This window comes from Phytophthora infestans, genomic scaffold (assembly GCF_000142945.1).
Source record: "Phytophthora infestans T30-4 supercont1.22 genomic scaffold, whole genome shotgun sequence".
Lineage (NCBI taxonomy): Eukaryota > Oomycota > Peronosporomycetes > Peronosporales > Peronosporaceae > Phytophthora > Phytophthora infestans.
Window position 1 is genome coordinate 1178626 of NW_003303737.1, and position 19806 is coordinate 1198431.

A 19806-nucleotide genomic window follows, 5' to 3' on the forward strand; every position below is an offset into this window, starting at 1 on the left:
GGAGATGATGAGAAGGCGACAGCAGCAGATTTTGGCCCAGATGCGGTCTCAGCAGATGCAGTTTCTGTCCGCTAACAGCGATGCCATGGAGGAGACTGGCACTGGCACGAACGCTCAAGCGATGGCAGACTCAGACAGTGACAGCTACGATGAGGCGACAGAGTCGGAGGAAGAAGTGGAGGAGGAAGACCACGAGGAAGAAGACGAGTGGGGGTTTCCTACTGGTCAAGTGGATGTTCGCCTGTACCTGGAGCACGTGTCGTCCGCTATCGCCCAGATCCGAGAGAAACAGCGGAGATGTCAAGATCGAAGGCGCCGAAGGAGACGCAGCACTCGGAGCTCGTCTATCACTGCAGAGAGCGACGAAAGGGGCCGCTCGTCCTCCATAAGTTACGACCACTACAACTCAGTGGATGATTCCTGTGCAGAGTGCGGGCTCTGCCGGTTGCCGTGCGACCCACGCTCTCGTGAATCATCCTTTGGCTTGGTAGGCATGATTATGCCCACCAATATGCCCCAGAGGATCGAGAAAGGGTCGTCAAACTCGGATGTGCGTCCAGCTGCGTCCTCGAGACTCCCGTCCTTACGCGTGCTGAAGCCTGGATCCACCGATGAGATGCGCTTGCAGCTTGCAGACAGCGTCATCTGGAGCTGTGGTCACGCTATTCACCACTCGTGCTTGAAGGCGTACCTCATGTCGCTCTGGAAGCAAAAGCACGGTCGCAATCCCTTGGAAATGGCCAGTGGCGAGGACCGTCTGCTCAGTGAACGGGACTTGGAGTTCGTGTGTCCAATCTGCCGTCGACTCTCCAACTGCCTCGTGCCTCGCGTGTCTCTGGGGGACATTCGGGAGCGAGCGTCCGTCGATGGGTTGGTAAAGTCCGAGGTTTCAGGCGAGGAAGACGAAGAAAAAGAAGAAGACAAAGAGGAAGAAGAGAAGAGGGACGACGGACAGGACCCCCTGGCGTTTCTTCAGTGGCTGGACACCCAAATGAGCTTTCGAGACGACTCGCCGGTCGTCAAGCGACGTCGCTCGCGCACTCAGTCGAGTTTGCGTTTGAGACGGCGGTTGTTATCGTCCACTTCGAAGACGTCGTTGTCCCCTGGCTCTCAGGCTTCTTCAGGCTCGCCGTTTTTTAGTAGTGATGAGGATCCCACGGAGCGAGACGTGAGTGTGGAGCGGGAGATTGGCGCATTCTGCCATGAAATTGTGCTGCGTACTGTCCGTGCGCAACTGTATCTCCCGACGCTCCTTACTAGCTCCATTCGGGATGAAGGCAGCGTGGACTTGGAGATGCAGCAGCTCAGCTCGGAATGTGGCGCTCAAACGCCGGCGTGGCAGTTGCTTCTGCACTGTCTTGAAGTGCAAGTACGCGTCGTAGCGCGTGAGAAGACGCTGCTGCAGACGGACAGTGTGGACCTATTGCAGCTCCGTTCCATGCGCCAACTTGCGGATATTACGGCAGCAGCGGTCGCTTTCTCCACTCCGAGCTCATTGGCGTGGACGGTGGTGGAGGCGTCCGCTGAGAAACAATTCGAGAGCGTGATGACTCGACTGAATGGACTGATATTTGGCCACCAAGTGCTCTTTGCAGAAGACGAAGATGCCTGCAGCTCCCATTGGAATATTCGAGACCAGCTGCAAGTGGGGGATGCCGACGACGCGACGGATGCAGCGCTAGTGGGGACGCCGATTCTGTTCCATCCGCGGCTGCTCACGTGTTTCGCTATGCGCATGATGTGGAGACAGAGCATAGCAACACCCAGTGCGGACGTAGCAGCGGAACAGCTCCTCACGGAGGCTTTCTTCTCGGCGCGTGTATTATTCACAGCGCAGGTGCTACAGGCACTCGCCTACCTCTCGATACAGGAAGACAGTAAAGTGGAAAGAGGAGAAGGACAAATGGAAATGCGCGACTTTGATCAAGTCGAGTCACTTCGTGATGCGGCTGCGTGGATTTCTCTGATGCTGGCGCGGTCTCGCGTGATGGACACGAAGGCGGCGCAGAGGCCTGTTAGGAAATGGAGTACTACGGCGATGGAGGAGAAAGTGAGCGTGCTGTGTCTGCCGCTGGCCCAGCAGATGCTCCTACTAATGGACATTGTGCTGCCAATGCCTCATGACCATCACGGGGACAGCAACAACTCCAAAACGCCGCTAGTTGCTTCGGAGACTTGCGCTGTATGCGACGGGCTGTTCCCTGCTGCTTCGACGTCAACTGGGTCTCCTACGGCGTCTGCGCTGCTGGAGAAATGCTTACGGAGACTTCATCTACCGCCTCTACGCCTCTTCTTCCATCGAGAAATGTTCTCGACAAGCCAACGCGCGTTGTGCCAGCTCTGGGGCGCCCAGCTGGAGGCAAAAGCCGCCGTTTCCCGACAACAAGCTCGATCTCAAGCGCTAGTGGCAGGTGGCTCCTCTGCGCAGGTTGATACCTTTCCACTGCAACGCCAAGTGACGTTGCTGTCGTCTCGAGCTGCTGCGGTCGCTGCTGCTGGCAACACCTCTCGCCTGCTGATCCCGCTGCCTCGCGTGTACATGGACCTATTTATTCGCTACAATGAGAAGCCGACGGGTGTGTGTCAGCAGTGCGCGCAGGTCCCTCAGCATCCAGGACTGTGCCTCTATTGTGGCGAAGTGCTGTGCTGTTTCTCGCCGTGTTGCGAGGCGAAGGAGGGCGGCGGCGTGGGTGAGTGCACGCAGCACGCCCAGCGCTGTGGCCTTGGGACGGGGGCTTTCCTGCTACTACGTGCGTGCACTGTGATCCTCTTTTTGGGCAACGAACGACGTTGTGTATGGGGCAGTCTGTACGTGGACAAGAACGGAGAAGAAGACCCGTATCTACGTCGCGGCAAGACGTTGTATCTCGACCAGAGTCGTCGTCTAGCACTGGAGACGCTGCTGGTCTCGCACAGCTTCTCCCAGAACACCGCCATCTTACAGAACACATCAAGACGGGATGGTCGTCGGTATTAAGGCACGTTGAAGTGCGAAGACGTAGAAGTAGACTCAACACTTTGTGTAACGAAAGCACGACGTGTGTTTGCTCCCTCCCTTCATGCCGCCGATCGAATCTGATCCTGGGCGGGATGAGCTTGACTCTTAAGTTGACACGATGCAGCATCATTGATTGTAACCTCGATGATCTTTTTACTTAAAAGTTAAGATTCTTAACTGGCATTCATGTCGTCCCTCATCTCGAGTCTTCCACTGTTCGGCGTGACCCACGCAACGTGGAGAGTCTGGATGGCCGGCTCTGCACGTCAAACTGTCCGTCAGTAATCGAATCTCCATCCTGCGTGACTCGATTCCAAGCAAACAGGACGCGCGGGAAGTGGCCTGATTACAGTTCATCCATTAGGATTAATTCAAGGTCAAGCGGCTTGACCTTGACTCAAGCCTCATGAAGCCGCGCGATGCAGAGCCCAGTCCGCAATTCGCCATCCCCCACACACGACCCCAATCGTCTAACGTCATGGTCTCCTTACCCTCCATCGTGGCGGCTGCTGCTGTCGCTGTTGTGACCCGATTCCAGTCTACCGACGCGGCCTTCGTAGCTTGTGCCGAAGCCCCAGCGCGACCGGGAGACCGCCGCACCAGCACATCCCAACTCAAAGTGACCACGTTCAACACGGAGTTCCTGTTCCTGGGCAACGCACCGCACGGGCTCAAATGTCCAGGAGCTGACTGTCGGTGGAAGACGGTGGCTGACGCCCAGAGCCACGTGATCCAGATCGCATCCGTCATCAAGAAGCTCGACGCCGACATCATCCAGCTCAACGAGGTCGAAGACTGCACAGTGCTGCAGGCTGTCATTGCGCAGCTCCAAGCTCTGGGCGATTCCACCTACAAGCCGTACGTGGTCAGAGGTGCTGACACGTCCACAGGTCAGAACTCGGCTCTGCTCACGCGTATCGATCCGGTCGTGGATGTGCAACGGACGGAGACGCGGGCGACCATCCCGGTTAGTGGGTCGAAGTGTCCAAGCTCCAGCGGCTACTCGAGCTCTAAAGGAGTAACCAAGCACTTCTACACAACCTTCAACGTCACGGGCTTCTCCAAGCCGCTCACGCTCGTCGGTGCTCATCTGCTGGCCAATCCCGAGAGTAAACCACGCTGTTTCGAGCGTGAAGCTCAGGCGACGGTACTCGCTGGTCTGGCCAACGCTGCGGTCGATGAAGGACACCACGCCATCATCACGGGCGACCTGAACGACTGGTCTGCAACTGTGTTGGACAAGAACAGCAATACACCCATCAGTGCTGTGCTCTCCATCCTCACGGGTAGCAACTTTGTCGACGTGGCGAGTAAAATCTCGCAGTCGGATCGCTACACACAGTGGTGGGACGAGGACAACAACTGCGTGTTCGAAGACAGCGAGGTGAGCAGCCTCGACCACATGCTCGTCTCCAAGTCGCTGTCGTCGGCACTCAAGAGCGTCTCGTTCAACCACGACCTGTATGCCTCGTCCTGCAGCGGATACAACAGCGATCACTACCCGATCTCCGTCGTGTTGAACAAGGTCTAAGGGTTTTCAAACTGAACGTACTGCAGATGTTTAAACAAAATGACGAGAAAAGCTTTGGTTCATCACGATCTCGTGTGCTTAAACAGAGTTGTGGTTAAGAGCTTTGCCTAAATGATGGCCAGCGTCTCGTCCTCGTCGTAGCCGAATTCCGATTTGTACTGGCTGAAGATGCGCTCGATTTCGCTAACGTATTCGGCATGAACAGCACGGATTTCTTCGTCGCTCGGGTTTGAATCGTGCTTCGTCGCAATAGGCTTCCCGTACACAAGTCCGTAGCGTTTTCCTTCGCCTGGAGCCTTGGGCATCCACCAGAATTTCCCCCAGAAGACCAGAACAGGGATGCCGAGTGTCTTGCGGAAAAAGTTAGTCACACTTTCGGGCGGGGTCCACATGCTATTTAAGAGGAGATAGTGCACAGATAAGGTTCCGGATCGCATGTCAACAAGCAGAACAAGTGAGTACCCACTTGTACAGCCACTTTTCACCAAAGACGAACGTCGGGACGAGCTGTGCGCCCTGACGCATGGCGAGCTTGATAAACCCGAGACGCTTTTTCAGCACGAGCTGGGTCTGCATTGAGGGAGGCAGGTACGGGGCAGTTTCGTCATGCCTTGGTCTCACGTAGGGAAAGTGAGTATGCTACGTACCTCCTTTAAATTCGGATCCGTGAGGAAAATCTCGGGTACGCCGCCAGGGTAGACGATGATGCTGTTGCCTTCTTTCAGCACCTTTTCACCTGTGGAGCGTGAGGCATCGACTCCACCCATCCACAGACACATTTCACGTCCTAGCGGAATATAATACATTGCCGAGGCTCCAAGGACTAAAAAGGTAAATACAAGTGATTTGTAAGACTTTTTAACGCACTCAGCGGCTTTGTGGACCGCTCACAGCACTTACACCGAGTCGTGATGCCCGGACACACGTCAATGAAGTTTCGACCGAAGCCTGCGATTCGAGAGAGTACGAGGATTCCGTGAGGGTGGAATCCGAAAATGAACTTCTTCTTCGGATCCAGCTCTTGCTCCCGAATAATCTTGACGCTGCTCGTCAACGGAGCCAACAGAGAAAACGTCAATACTCGTCGTAATACTGCTGTGTAGTTTGGTGAAAAACGAACGTACCGAAGAAATTTGTTCATGAGGCCCCATAAACTCGACGTCCGCGCGGCTTCCCACTCGTTGCCCTTCCCTGTCTTCTGCGCCCCACTGAAGAATGAGGGCAGATACAGAGCAATCATAGCGACCGATACGTAGTCGAGTTCGTGCTAGAAACCGAATGAAAAAAATAAAAGATGTTACGCACTGGGAACAAGTACCAGACAATACAAAACAAATCATTCTCGAGTCACCTGGTGTAGGTAGCAGAACAGCGCGAGGAATGGCAAGCTCCACACGAAGTAGTGCGTAGTCACGAAGCTAAACACGTCAGTAATTAGGAGCTGCATCCACTTGGGTACTTTGCTATCATCCGCGAAGAATCCAAGAGGCTCATAGACAAAGAGGCCCTTGTCTGTCTGGACAGGATCAGCCTGAGTTTCGCTCGCCATTGCTGTCAAATAGCAGAGTGAGTTTGTTTGGTTTGGACTCGTATCAGCAAGAATATCCGATTACGGTGTGAATCATCAGCGAGTTGGATTATTCACTTGCGAGGTTTCTGAGCGTCTACAAACGTTGTCACTATTTTAGCTTCGTACTAGCTTAGTTGCGGCTAAATGATGGCCAGAGTCTCGCCCTCCTCGTAGCCAAACTCGGACTTGTACTGCTCGAAGATCCGCTCGATCTCTGCGACATATTGCGCATGAACAACTTGAACTTCCTCGTCCGTCGGTGTGGGCGTGTGTTTCGTGACAATTGGTTTCCCGTAGACCAACCCATAGCGTTTCCCCTTTGCGGGGCCTTGGGCATCCACCAGAATTTGCCCCAGAAGACAAGGACTGGGATACCAAGAGCCTTGCGGAAGAAGTTGATGACGACTCTGGGCGGATTCCACATGCTACAGTAGAGACAGCGAGCGTCAGTAATAATTCTCTACATCCACAAGCAAAGTCTACAGTAGTTACTCGTATAGCCACTTTTCCCCAAAGACGAACGTTGGGACCAGATCTGCGCCGTGCCGCATCGCGAGTTTGATGAATCCAAGGCGCTTCTTGAGCACAAGCTGAGTCTGCATAGAAATTAAGTACCATGAGCATCGTCATACGGTCCATCAGACCTACGTTAACGCACCTCGTTCGAGTTCGGATCCGTGCGGAATATCTCGGGCACGCCTCCAGGGTAGACAATGACACTGTTTGCCTTCTTTCAGGACCTTCTCACCCGTGGATCGTGAAGCATCGACACCACCAAGCCACAAGCAGATATCACGCCCTAAGGGGACGTAGTACATGGCCGACGCACCGAGAACTAAGCAACATAAGAGACTTAGTGGCAATTCTTGGAGTGGCCAGCATCTCCAATAAAAGGAAACCCACGCCGATTCTTGATCCCAGGGAAAACATCGTCGAAGTTTCGGCCAAAGATTGCGAGACGGGAGAGCACGAGGATTCCGTGCGGATGGAACCCAAAGATAAACTGCTTGTTGGGGTCCAGCTCCTGTTCGCGGATGATCTTGATGCGAAGGAACTTGTTCATGAGCCCCCAAACGCTGGACGTGCGCAAGGCTTCCCACACGTTTCCCTTGCCAGTTTTCTGGGCCCCGCTCAAGAACGACGGCAGATACAAAGCCACCATTGCAATCGAAACGTAGTCAAGACCTCGCTACAGACACAAAACACAGTCAAACACTGAAGCAAAGATTGAAAAGTACCTCACCGAAGCAAGACTCACACGGTGGAGGAAGTAGAACAGGCCGAGGAATGGCCAGCTCCACACGAAATAGTGCGCCGTGATGAAGCTGAACACGTTGGTGATGGCGTTTTGCATCCATCGGGAAACTTTGCTGCTCTCAGAGAAGTACTCTTTGCTCTCGTACACTAGAACGCCCTTTTGTAGCTGAGTTTCTTCACTTTTCTTCCCCATCGTCGGGTCTGGCGCCATTGTGAAGACACGCATAGCCTTCGATGGTTGCTCAGCGCTTAGAAGGGTGCGGCGTCATGGTCCAGGACGCCTTTAACCTGACTTATGTAAGGAGCTACGCCGCTTTTGGTGATCGCGTGAAGAGACTTTGACCTTGAAAAAGTACCCCCCCTTCTACGAGTATTCTATCGAATGTAAAAAATGACGTCGTGCCCCACGCAATCTCTGTTCGCGCTGAAGGTGAACAGATTCTGCACATTTTACGCTCCAACCAACAACCAACTTTTCGCTATTCCTCAGTTTAGAATGACGTGAGTTTCTCCTAAATCGTTTAAACGCTAAACGATCACCAACGTTTCGTCCGCTCCATAGCCAAAGTCAGATTTGTACTGCTCAAAGATCCGTTCGATCTCGGCGACATATTGTGTGTGAATGACACGAAATTCCTCTTCTGTAGGCTTGGAATTGCGTTTCGTGGTGATGGGTCTGCCGTACACGAGTCCGAAACGTTTCCCGTTCTCCGGAGCCTTGGGCATCCACCAGAATTTGCCCCAGAAGACGAGCACCGGGATGCCGAGCGTCTTGCGGAAGAAGTTTATCACCCCTTTCGGCGGATTCCGCATGCTGGGGGCACTCAAACGACAAAAGACGGTTATTCCTTAACAGACTGACAGGTTATCCTACTCACTTGTAGAGCCACTTCTCTCCGAAGACGAACGTTGGCACGAGATCTGCTCCGTGGCTCACGGCCAGTTTGACGAATCCGAGGCGATTCCTCAGCACTAATTGGGTCTACAGAGCAATGCAACTCTTGCGTGTTGAGTCGTCAAAATCTCATCTCTGAGTCTAAGGTGCTCACCTCTTTGGAGTTGGGGTTCGTCTTGAATATCCCTGGCACTCCACCAGGATACACGACGATACTGTTGCCTTCGTTCAGCACCTTCTCGCCCGTCGACCGTGAGGCATCGACACCTCCCATCCACAAACACAAGTCGCGCCCTAGGGGGATGTAGAACATTGGCGACGCCCCAAGAGCTGCAGCACAGACCAACCAACGTTATCGACAATGAAGCGCTCACCAACTCTTTGCCAAAGCTCGCACTTCTGTACGTGATTCCTGGGAAAATCTCCTCGAAGCTGCCTCCAAAAATTGCGATCCGCGAGAGGACGATGATCCCGTGGGGGTGGAAGCCGAAGATGTACTGCTTGTACACGCCCTAAGGGCGTGTTCGCGTTGTGCCTGGAGATGGAGATGGTCCCATCTCACTAAATACGTCTAACAATTGATTGGCCAAAAACCATTTGTTACAACTGCACAACTGGAGATTAGAGGTGATATCCTTCTCCACCTATTGGAGGTGGAGACAGGAGACGGAGGTAGAGACGAGAGGCTCACAATTTGTTATGGAGGAGGACATTGAAAACGTTTTGCTAGCTGTGTGTGCTGCAGTAGGACAAGCGACTGTACTGCTTATAACTGCTGTACGTATAATGTAACGCTAGACTCATACACAGTACATGTACCTTTGACTTGCACTGGGTAGCATCAACCTCGAGGCCACCAATACGGTGAGTCTCTGCAGCTAGGTAATCCCACGCAGCACTCAGCTGCTTCAAGTTCTTCGTGCCATCAAACAACCCCTTCAGGCTATCGAATCGCAATCTCAGCAGCACCTCAGCCGCATTTACTGTCCACGCAAATGGGTGCTTTGTCTCGTTCCTGCCTTGATTCCTGCGGCGTGGTGCGCTCTGACCACTGCTGGTACGAGTGTGTACCGGTATGATAGCTGCGTCGTCCTCTGGTTGAGTGGCGTCTTCAGACCTTAACTGCATCATTCTTTGTTCTGCAGGAGAGCGTGAAGATGAGGATGTGACTTCTCGATTCTAGGTTGTGAGTGCCGTGTCCACACATGGTATCGGCACCTGATTGGTTTAAAGTGCACCTGGAGAAGGATACGTAGCGACACAACTGGAGGTGGAGATCGTAGGACACCACAATCATCTCCATCTCTAGGCACAACGCGAACAGGCCCTTAGAGTCAAGCCGCTGCTCCCGGATAATCATAATCCTGAACACGACAAAGTTATCATCGGTGAGAATCCATTCAGCAGCTTTGGCAGGGAAAGGAAATTGACAATTCGGAGGAATCTGTTGAGTAGCCCCCACAAACGCGATGTTCGCAAACCTTCCCACACGTTTCCCGTACCGGTCTTGTGCGCTCCGCTGAAGAATGAGGGCAGGTAGAGCACCACCATGGCGATTGACACGTAGTCGAGGTCGTACTTAAAGAACAAGGAAAGTTGAAAAGGTTGCAAAATGCCAGTCTGGACTCGTTCCAGCACCACTGACCTTGTGGAAAATGTAGAACAAGACGAGGAACGGGACACCCCAGACGAAGTAGTGCAAGATCACGAAGCTGAACACATCGGTGACGAGGCTCTGAATCCATCGAGGCACTTTACTGTCGTTGGCAAAGAATCCCGGTGCATCATACACCAACACACCGCGGTCCTCTTCGTCGTGGAGTTTCTCAGTGGCGTTCGGCGCCATATTTGCGGCACTGCGGGTGAGCTCGTCCGGATTCTGGACTCAAGATCGGATTCTCTCAGGATGGTCAATGGACCACTATACCACCAACTGTACCACGCAGAGCGAAGCAGACCTTGAGTTATCGTTTTGGAAACGTATACAGAAGTCCCCCTCAATAAGCACCTCGTATGCCCCTTTATATCGGATCACATAGTTGAAAGTACATTCGACAAATCACGAGATTGCTGTGATTTTCCAGTGAAAATTTATCAGACGATTACCTACGCTGTGATTTTCCAGTGAAAATTTATCAGACGATTACCTACGCTTATTGAGGGGGACTTCTGTACACGCACTACTATCTACTACTCAATTCGAGCCTGTATGTAGAAATTACGTGGAAAGTCGTTTTACTGACGAAACTAAGTAGCCAATCAGAGGTCTTGTATTTTTAGTACAGTCGCTGCTTATGTGCTTACCGACAGTTCAGCACAGCCACATAATTGTCATTAGCAAAATCTCAGCAATAGCAGCGCAGCAACGACAACCACGCATGCGAGCACCGCCACCAGGCCGCCTTCGTGTTAATGGCAGCGGCCGCAAGACTCCAAAGTATTTCCGTACTTGCTACACCAACGCGACAAAGCTCGAGATTGTTACCTTTTTCGTTAAACACGATGCTGACATTACATTAGCTAAATATTTCCGTGGTCTAGATGGCCACGCCCGAGAACAGAAGCAAACGCTACTCTATCAGTGGCGGAAAGAGCGAGAATGGCTAGAAACGTTGTGTGCTACTCATAGACTAGCTCGTTTGAAGTACCTGCGGTCGAAAGGGAGTGCGACTATTCTTCCTGTTGACGCTGGACATGAGGTTGTGCATTGGATAAATGCTCTGCGGAAAAATGGAGACCCTGTGAGCGCCAAATTGCTTGAGCTACTAGCCAAACAGACTGCCATTGACTATAATATTTCCCCATTCATGGCGTCGTGGCAATGGAGAAAGGGGTTCATGAAGTAGTGACAGTGATGAAGAAAATGACGATACCTTCGAATGAGATATTTAAGCTTGCAATTATGTCTTCTATTCTTAATTTTTTATGTTTACCACTGTTGACTATCCTCCTGATGTGCAGTTACAAATCGTGCAGATTCATGTCAGCAAGCATATACGGAATACGGTAATAGCAAAATGAGGCGCTGAGCAAATTACTACTAGTAGGATAACCAGTAACTCAGATGTCGAAGGTGAACTTCTGTCAGGTTGCTGTCGAGTTACTGCCTCGCAGCTGAAGACACCCAGGAGATCCTCGGGTGTCTTGCTCTTTTGATCAGCGCTCGCTCTTTATTATAGTTCAACAGTAGTGAGTATACATTGTTTTTTCTTCTTCAAAATTTCGGCAATTAAACCAAACCAAATATGTTTAAAGTTTTTTTGCTCAAATGGTTCTTTTGCACCGCCAGAAGTAATACATACATGAGTGGTTATCGTGGTGCCTGGACGCGTGTGGAAGGCAAGGTTTTCTAGGGGTCCACTGTGCTTCGAGGAGCCGTCTCAGCGCTGGGATGGTAGAAGAACAGGTCGCTGTTCAACAGCCTGTTGCACATAACGATGTCGTCGCAAAGATGAAGATACCGTCCAAAAGACAGTCTTTTGAGGAACGAATCATTCCCAAAATACTCAAGAAAGCAGATCATTTGGACGAAGTAGTTAAAGCACCATAAAGATTATGCATAAGTAGTACCGCTAAAGACGCTTCAGGATATGAGCCCCTTTAAACTAATGATGATACTTTCTCTAAAAGTAAAACTTACACGTGAAATTTTAAATTCGCCGGAAAATAACTAGTGTGTACACTACAATCTCAACTAAGCTCGAAGAATTCTGTTAAATGCGATGAATCCTGGCCGTTTGATTTTTAGGCTCATTCGAAAAATCAGTGCCACGTGTTGAAAGCCGTCAATCACAGGAAGATTTCTACCTGCTAGACGATCACTCACTGACTCGACAGCTGACTGCAGATCGAAACTTAAATGTCTGAAGGTACGTATCACAGCTTATCTGCTATATTTGTGGTCATTAAAAACAAACTCTCCAACGTTAAGGCTTCTGTTTTCTAGATGACACAGACGGCCTGTTCGAGCTATGCGCTTATTAGAGTGGTTTAGCAGAAAGCTACGAACGTGTGACGCCCAGTTTTTTTTGTGAGGAATGCCAGAGACGAGCGTCACACGTTCGTTCAAGTGATGTAGCTACGACTGATAAGCTTTCTACAAGTCGTATACAAATGTATATATATGCACTTTAACATCCGAATACTGTAAACCACAAGTTGGTGGAGCACACGGTTCCAGTGCTCTTCCAGTTTACATCTTGCACCAGCAGTCACCAGCCGCCGCCCATGGAGTCTTCTTGCCCCACCAAGAAGCGCAAGACACAAGTCCGCTTCGATGAGGACGACGACGATGCTCTGCTCAAGGAGGTGCTCGCAGCGAATCCATTCGAGGTGGAGCGTGGCGGGAAGACGGCTGCATGGGCAGCCGTGGCCTCGGCTTTGGCGCTGGATGTGGATGCAAGGCGATGCCGAGAGCGCTGCTCTCTGCTGCTCACCGACTTCAAGGCCAAAATGGCTAGAAGTGCAGCAGCCAGTGGTATCGATGAAGAGCACACCGAGAGGGACGACCTGCTCGCCGACGTGCTAGAGCTGTTCGAGGACGCTGAGACGGTGGAGGAGGAGAAGAAGCAGGCCAAGGAAGCCAAGCAGCGCGACGACGAGCGCGCAGATGCAATGCGGGACGAGGCCATGACCAGAATGAAGGGGAAAACGTGCAAGCATGACAAGTTCGCTGAGTTGATGGCACACGTCAAAGAACGAGATGATTTTGCACGTACTGTGGAGCTCAAAAAGGTAGCGAACGAGGAAAACCGCATAGCATTAGAACGAGAGCGTTTAGCGTTAGAAAAAAAAGGGCGCATGGCATTTATTGAGGTTATGCGAGCTATGGCAGCTCGAATTCCGCAGTAGGAAAAGCGAGCGCTACGTAGGTTTCGAGTGATGGCGGACTAACTCCGAAGAAACGACTGATCTGGTTGGGACTAGTACAATTTCTAAAGTTTGTCAGTAGAGCAGCAACTAGGTAGTACTTGCCGACAGGAGAAAGTAGGAGCTTGGACGAAACCTTCACATCCATGTACGGCCACAACCGAGTTATTCCACCAAACCCCCACTCGACAGATACACGCACAGCACTCATTGCACCATTAAAGGCTTCTTGATCCCGCGAAAGGCGAGAGCCTTTGAAACCGACTTGCAGTGTAGGCCGATTTGGGTAAGCAGGATCCCCGTACAAGCAGTACGACTCGCCATGCACGCTAACAAGACGCTGCAAAAATTCACTTACTCGTAGCAGGTAGACATCATGCCGACGACCGAGAACGGGGCCGTAGAAGTCGATGAATAGTCCGTCGGGAGCCATGACACCTTGATACTTGAGTGCATGCTTGCGCTTGTGCCCATTATAGCACTGCCGTTGGTTGCGCACTGGTCGGGCGATGCCACGCACCGTGCCATCAATGAAGCCGATACACCTGTCGATAGGACTGCCGCGTGCAACGACCGCTGCAGCGTAAGCACCACACCTTGATAAGCTCAATATGCCGCACTCAAGGGCAAGAAGCTTGCTGCACTTAGTGTAGATTAGGTCCACCATGAAGCGAAAGATCAGGCACAGCGCACTGGGCGACCTGCCGAACATCACAGCAAGATCCCCGTACCGTCCAGGGTACGCGAGCCGGCGCAGCAACACACAGAGCCCCTCGACTTCACCAACGCGAAGGCGGCTCGGTAGCTTGTAGTCTTCCTCAAGCCGCAGCGCCTTGTGCAGCCGAATTACGTCACGCTTCCAGAATCGGAAATTAAAACGACAGTCTCCGTCGCTTAATGCGTTGAAATTGAAGTTGCCCTTCAGTGTGAGGACTGGTCGTGGAATAGGAGATCTGGCGAAGAGCACAGCGGCGTCCTCGACGAGGACGAGGTTCAGAGCGGTCGCTGCGAGGACTAAGCTCTCCTCGAGCATCTTGACTGGCTTGTGTGCTTTGCAAATGTAGTATACACCAAGGACGGATAAGAGCTCGCGTTCGCTCTGCAAAATGCTTCGCTGGCAAACCAACGTGTGCGGCAGTGTGATTAGGGTTGTGTGATTGGCGCTAGTCTATAACTCGCACAAGCTCCTGCTGCTGAACCACTCTATTCTTATGGACCTGAAGATGACAATCGTGATGGTTTTTAAACTTGATAGCGATTCGAGTAATACGTTGCAGGAACTTCTTGATGAAATTGGTTAGTGCTGTATTGCAAAAAAGGTTCCTATATGACCATAGCTAAACGGTTTTTGATACTACGGTCAGATTCAAGCCGATCCTCCAAGAGGAAAAGTCGTCTGCACCAACTAGCAACACCTACAAAACGACGACGGCATGCTGAAAGTGACGGCTTCGCGGAGACTTTTTCTTTGACGGCAGCAGATGATGAACAGGGCAAAGACACAAACATAGCCGCCCAAGATCCTAATGTCGACAGAGCGGCAAGGGTCAGACGTACCAAGTCGTATCCTGAACGTTTGGCAATGGAAACGTCCCGTGTGAACTTTATAAACAAAATTCCGCCGATGTGACAGATCGTGTTTTCGACATGGAAAGATCTCGGTGATGTTATGAAAATATTGCAGCGAACATTTCCTACTATTCAGGGCCCGAGGCTCACAGACGGTGAAAACCCACAATACATTTGTACAATTTATATTATAGTTTATTAGTTTTAAATTATATCAGACTGACTCACAAAACGTTTATTTTTATGTTGTATATTATTGGTTGGACAAGCCGCAGATACTAAACAAGATGCAGCACACTACAAGGTCTTTCGTTGTACCCAAGGTTGTCCTCAGAAGTCTCGAGGTAAAGGTTAGCGAGGTACACCATCTAGATACACTGGGTGTAGAGCTAGCGTCACGGCCACTGTGATAAATACTGCAGACGAAGACCATGATCTAAAGTGGCGAATCGTCCTGCGCAACCGGGTAAGTAATTATTTGACAAAGTCGCTGAGAGTACGAAATACTAACAGTATTATAATGTATATATATAGACCTGGACACACAATCATCGAACAAATGCATCGATTTACTTCAGCTATTCTGGCGCAGGATCGGTACCAAGAAATAGCATGGTAGGGGACTGCTTGCGGATGCCAACACGGGGTCACATCGCATTCAAAAGTTTCTTTCCGGTGCTTTGGAACGCCACGTGACATCCCAGCAAGCACGCAACATTGTCAGAAAAGTGTTGCAAAGTACATCTGCTGACAAAAAACTATCGAATATGCTGAATACCTTGGCATGGTATGATGACAACGAAGTTCTCGTTCTTCAAGACCAGAATGACGTGACGAGTGGCGCTGTGATACAGACTGCCGTAAAACAGTTAGCTTTTGAACGCTGGGGAGAGACTCTTTGAATGGATTGACCTTATGGCACAAACAACTTGGGATTTCATCTTAGTAAGTTTTTTTTTCATTTATTTTGAGGCGCCCTTATCTCTATAGTTGAGCGCCCTTATCTCTGGTGCAACACCTTTAACTATCTTTGTGTTTAGTTTCACACAGAGAGTCTTTTTGTTACCAGTGCAACTGCCGGTTTTGGACTTTGTTGCGCTTGATGAAAAATAATCTACTATGATTGTTTAGTTTTTCAATAGGAAGAACGAAGGTTGTTAAACGAAAATCAAAGTAATACGACCCAACCACCGAAATCCCGCCGTGTTGAAGTGATGAAACGTTCAGATCCGAAGCCTCGTACCCGAAAGAAGCCAATACAGGGGTGGATTGCCAAGCAATCCAAATTGGCTGTTGTTCTGCTTTCATCGAAGGTTACTTTATCGCCGACCCAGATCATCCAGTGGGCTAAATATTACGCGAATGTGGAGAAGGTGTCCAACGTGCTCAACCAGTATCCTGCTCGCATGGATGCCAAGTTTCTACAAGATCGTCCTGTTACGTGCAAAGCTGCCGATGAAACCAGTGGTGACATCACAAATGATCATGCCTTTGTCATACATGGGTATCTCTTGATGAAAGCGTCTGCTGCTATAATCTTAAAGCGCGAGGAAATGCAATCGGCGAATGAGGAAAGTCAGTGGGGTATGCTGGTCTCATTTGGCTCAGAAAATCTCGTTCTACACAGGTGGGTATTTTATATATTGATGGCTTAAATGCGCCCTTTACGCGTTAAGGGCACTTTTAGAGATATAAGGCTGCGCAAATTTACACAGACACTACTTACTCATTTTTATGGAACTTACAGCTCTTTCTTAAACCGAATAGAGAATTTTTACATACTCGAGGCAAATGCCAGGGGATTCATCGAGGATGTCAGGTGGCTGAACCAAGATTGGCGCCTTGTTCAAGCCCATCCCGTCGAACCTTTTTCCTTGGAGGTTAAAACAAGTGAACGATCCATTCAGAAACGGCAAAGGTTCACCAAGCTTTGGCTGAAGACATGCTTCAGAAAGATTCATACTGTTCTCTGATGACGATTTTGAAGAGCAAGTCGGGTCCGCTTTCGTTAATTTTATTGATGTAGCCGCCATAATTCCTCACAACGCAATGCTGAACGACGCGGTAATTGCATGGGGATTCAGATGATCACTGACACGGTAAAAGAGGCTATTGCGTTGTCTTCGCTGCTGATATGACCAAACCATCCAAAACAGTGGCTATCGGAGATACCATATGTGATTTGCCGTTGAATCTGGATAATATTCACTGGGGTGTTATAATCATGGAAGTGGCGTTTTCAGCAACATTACGCGTAAATATTTACGAGCCTTTGCACCAACGATGAAATCGAAGAGAGATGAAAAATACCTGGAAAAACACATGGATACCATATTTAGAAAAATTACACACAGGAAGTGGGGCCAAGGAGCGGTTTTCCAAAGAGATTCTAAAAAAGTGAATTGAAAAGCCTGCTCAGCCGGATGGCACAGGTTGTAACATCTGATGTTGGAATAATTTACGCTTTTTTGCGCAACGCCCATAGGTTTGAGCGGCATCGTATCACGGAGGCCTACGTATAAGTGATACGGTTGAGATTGACGTAGCCGCTGCTGTGTACAACAAAACCTGCCCTCCGGAATGAAGAGGAGTTTAAAAAAATGCAGAAGACGGATGAAGAAGTTACTAAGCTCATACGACAATGACCAGGCATTCCAATGCTCGAGGTACTGCTTCACGCAAAGAGATTGCTCATCACAATATAAATAAAAATACATCGTTAAGCGTTTTGGTTGAGAAGAGTTTGCTAACATCGAATTCAGCATCCAGCTCACTGAGCAGGAGGGTAATTCATAAGAACTCTAACAACACGCCCCAGCACCATCCCATACGACGACGGAAACCTCTTGGAGCTGGAACCACTCTGATGCTTGTACTCAGCTTTTTGGTGATCTCTGCCTCGTGAAGCAACATTGCTTCGAGCTCCTCGCGAGCGTACAGCACGTCATTGAGCGCCTCCATCATCTTTTCCATCTTGTCTTGTATCTCTTGCAGAGCCTGTGATCTCGAACGCAGCAATTCACGCGCCAAAACTTGTTGATCCATAGTGATTCTCTTTTTCTTTGCTTGCTGTTTTGGAGAGAGATCAGATGATTTTATTGTATTTTTTTACATCATTTTATTTTCTTACTACTTCGCCTCTATCAGTAAATTTTTGGGTGGTATTTAATTATCATTATTAAGGGCGTAGTTCGATGTTAATGGTGCTTCACTGCAATAATGGTACTTGATGGCTGTCGTACTGTCGTAACGTTAGGGTGCTCTAACGCCGTTATCATTTGGATGGTGTTATCTGAGATGAGGCACCAACAGACGAGGACTCCAAGCGTTGCCGACGAGTATTTAAGTAACCTCACGGAAGCTGAGCTGATGGAGCAGGGGACCCTGAAGGCTGCCTTGGTGTCTGTGGCAGCTCCATCCCAAATTCGCGACGATCTTCTGTTTACGGAGGCCACGGACAAATCGGGAGCATTGGATAGCAGTACATTTACTAGTAGGAGTAGTATGAACAGCAGTATAGCAAGTACTACTGAATTCCATGTGATATAAATGTCAATTGGCTTAAAAACAAAAGAATAAAACCGGTTTTTAAACCCGGTTTTTTAAATTAAAAAAAACAACCCAGCCATACCTGTACGAAGCTTCGGAATATGTTTTGGCTAGCTGGCGCTAGCCGCAACCAAGGCCTAAGCATGGAAGCGACCATCGTCCTACGGTCACGGTGGGGCATTAGTATTCATAGCACGGCTTCGACATCGTACTTCGTGATCTCGACCTTGGTGAGCGTCAATTCATTCTGCAAATTACAAGCAGCACAAAAGATCAAGGACTAAACTTCAAAGACGCCGATGAAGTGCGCAATTTCTGACTGTGCCTGTCCAGAGCTGCCGAAGACGGTCCCCTGCGCTGTGTGCGGGCGTGGGCTCATCACATCTGCAGCAACGACGTATATGACTCAGACAAGCTCTCCGAGTGATTCTGTACTGGCGTCTGCCTCTACAAGAAAAAAAAAAGATGGCATTGCCACAAGTTGAGAGTGAACTCGGCGCTCAAGGTTTGTATGACCTGTCAAGTCAGCTCTCGAATCCAAGTCAACCCTCGTATCCAAGCCAATTATTGGATCGAAAGCATCCATCAAATACGGTCCAGCCCTCGGATGAAGGTCATCCTTGGTACTAAGCCACTCATCGGCACCAATGACGTGGCGGCGGCGGGGGGGGGGGCTCAGGCGATCTTTTCGTTGACCCAGTCAGCATAACCGGGGGGGGGGGTGAATTCCATGTTCTCGGTTGCCGAATTTGCTATGACAAATGATTTGTCAGGCGTCGATGTGTTCGGCATTCCACTATCCGTTCGTCACTATCGACAGGAAAAGCAGTTCAAACGTATGGGGTGCTCTGCACGCCTTGGCCACTCCGCTTGAGACCAAGGACAGCGACGCTACACTCGTGTGTATTTGGTGGGCTCAAAAACTAGCCTGTAATCCCTGCGCTGCGCCCATGGCGCGGGAGCGCGCGTCATCGCTTCCGTCACAGCCCAAACGCCTAGGATCTCATGTACACACTCCACCCTAATATCCCGTTCGGCCAAGCAGATGCATCGAAGCGATTAAAGAAGACAGCCACCAGCCTTAACGATGTCACTATCGAGGCGAGGATGCGAGAAAGTCCGCTCCCAAAGTGAGCGAAGGTCGGCCAAAGAGCACCGCGGTACCCTCCAGAAGATGTGGGAGCCGACGCAGCAGGGGATCGACGAGTATATGCCCACTGGCTAGTCTCAGCTGGACTACCGCTCAACAAGATAGCGACAGAAGACTTAGCCCTGCTCATTCAGCGGCTCATGCCCTGTCTGTTCCGACATTTCGGGATTTGTTGGATAATATATTTGACGAATTCTGCCAATGATGGCCGGTTTGCTGTTGCGAGAAGTTGCTGGTGCCCATCACTCTCCATATCTTAATCTTCGCCGCGACGCGTGGAGCTTGTCTAATAAAAAATGTGAGTGTTTGGAATATCTGTGAGCAGGACTGAAGAGGCGTGGATTCCTTGAGAAATCGCTTCACTTATCACGGTTGCAATGGGCCACACGCGTCCGCGGAAAGGGAGAAGACCTCGCGC

The 19806-nt window shown here is 50.3% G+C and overlaps 7 protein-coding genes across 7 annotated transcripts; 3 read left to right on the plus strand and 4 right to left on the minus strand.

Annotated features, from left to right (window-relative positions):
• Positions 1-7: 7 nt before the first annotated feature.
• Positions 8-2977, plus strand: PITG_11675 (uncharacterized protein; the record flags this gene model as incomplete). Its single annotated transcript, XM_002901164.1, has 2 exons — positions 8-886; positions 929-2977. The coding sequence occupies 2 exons, from the start codon at positions 8-10 to the stop codon at positions 2975-2977; spliced, it is 2928 nt and encodes a 975-aa protein (XP_002901210.1).
• Positions 2978-3298: 321 nt separating this feature from the next.
• Positions 3299-4597, plus strand: PITG_11676 (uncharacterized protein; the record flags this gene model as incomplete). The annotated part of the gene is made up of 1 exon (XM_002901165.1): positions 3299-4597. One exon carries the CDS (start codon positions 3405-3407, stop codon positions 4527-4529), a length of 1125 nt encoding a protein of 374 aa, XP_002901211.1.
• A 5-nt stretch (positions 4598-4602) lies between these two features.
• Positions 4603-6081, minus strand: PITG_11677 (diacylglycerol acyltransferase, putative; the record flags this gene model as incomplete). Its single annotated transcript, XM_002901166.1, has 6 exons — positions 4603-4922; positions 4996-5099; positions 5177-5352; positions 5430-5572; positions 5654-5796; positions 5881-6081. 3 exons carry the CDS (start codon positions 5294-5296, stop codon positions 4637-4639), a joined length of 510 nt encoding a protein of 169 aa, XP_002901212.1.
• Positions 6082-6952: 871 nt separating this feature from the next.
• Positions 6953-7261, minus strand: PITG_11678 (uncharacterized protein; the record flags this gene model as incomplete). Its single annotated transcript, XM_002901167.1, has 1 exon — positions 6953-7261. One exon carries the CDS (start codon positions 7259-7261, stop codon positions 6953-6955), a length of 309 nt encoding a protein of 102 aa, XP_002901213.1.
• A 623-nt stretch (positions 7262-7884) lies between these two features.
• Positions 7885-8564, minus strand: PITG_11679 (diacylglycerol acyltransferase, putative; the record flags this gene model as incomplete). Its single annotated transcript, XM_002901168.1, has 3 exons — positions 7885-8170; positions 8235-8338; positions 8406-8564. The coding sequence occupies 3 exons, from the start codon at positions 8562-8564 to the stop codon at positions 7885-7887; spliced, it is 549 nt and encodes a 182-aa protein (XP_002901214.1).
• Positions 8565-8851: 287 nt separating this feature from the next.
• On the minus strand, positions 8852-10097 carry PITG_11680 (uncharacterized protein; the record flags this gene model as incomplete). The annotated part of the gene is made up of 4 exons (XM_002901169.1): positions 8852-8857; positions 9071-9360; positions 9733-9829; positions 9897-10097. The coding sequence occupies 4 exons, from the start codon at positions 10095-10097 to the stop codon at positions 8852-8854; spliced, it is 594 nt and encodes a 197-aa protein (XP_002901215.1).
• Positions 10098-19015: 8918 nt separating this feature from the next.
• PITG_11682 (uncharacterized protein) lies at positions 19016-19593 on the plus strand (the record flags this gene model as incomplete). The annotated part of the gene is made up of 1 exon (XM_002901170.1): positions 19016-19593. One exon carries the CDS (start codon positions 19326-19328, stop codon positions 19461-19463), a length of 138 nt encoding a protein of 45 aa, XP_002901216.1.
• Positions 19594-19806: the final 213 nt, after the last annotated feature.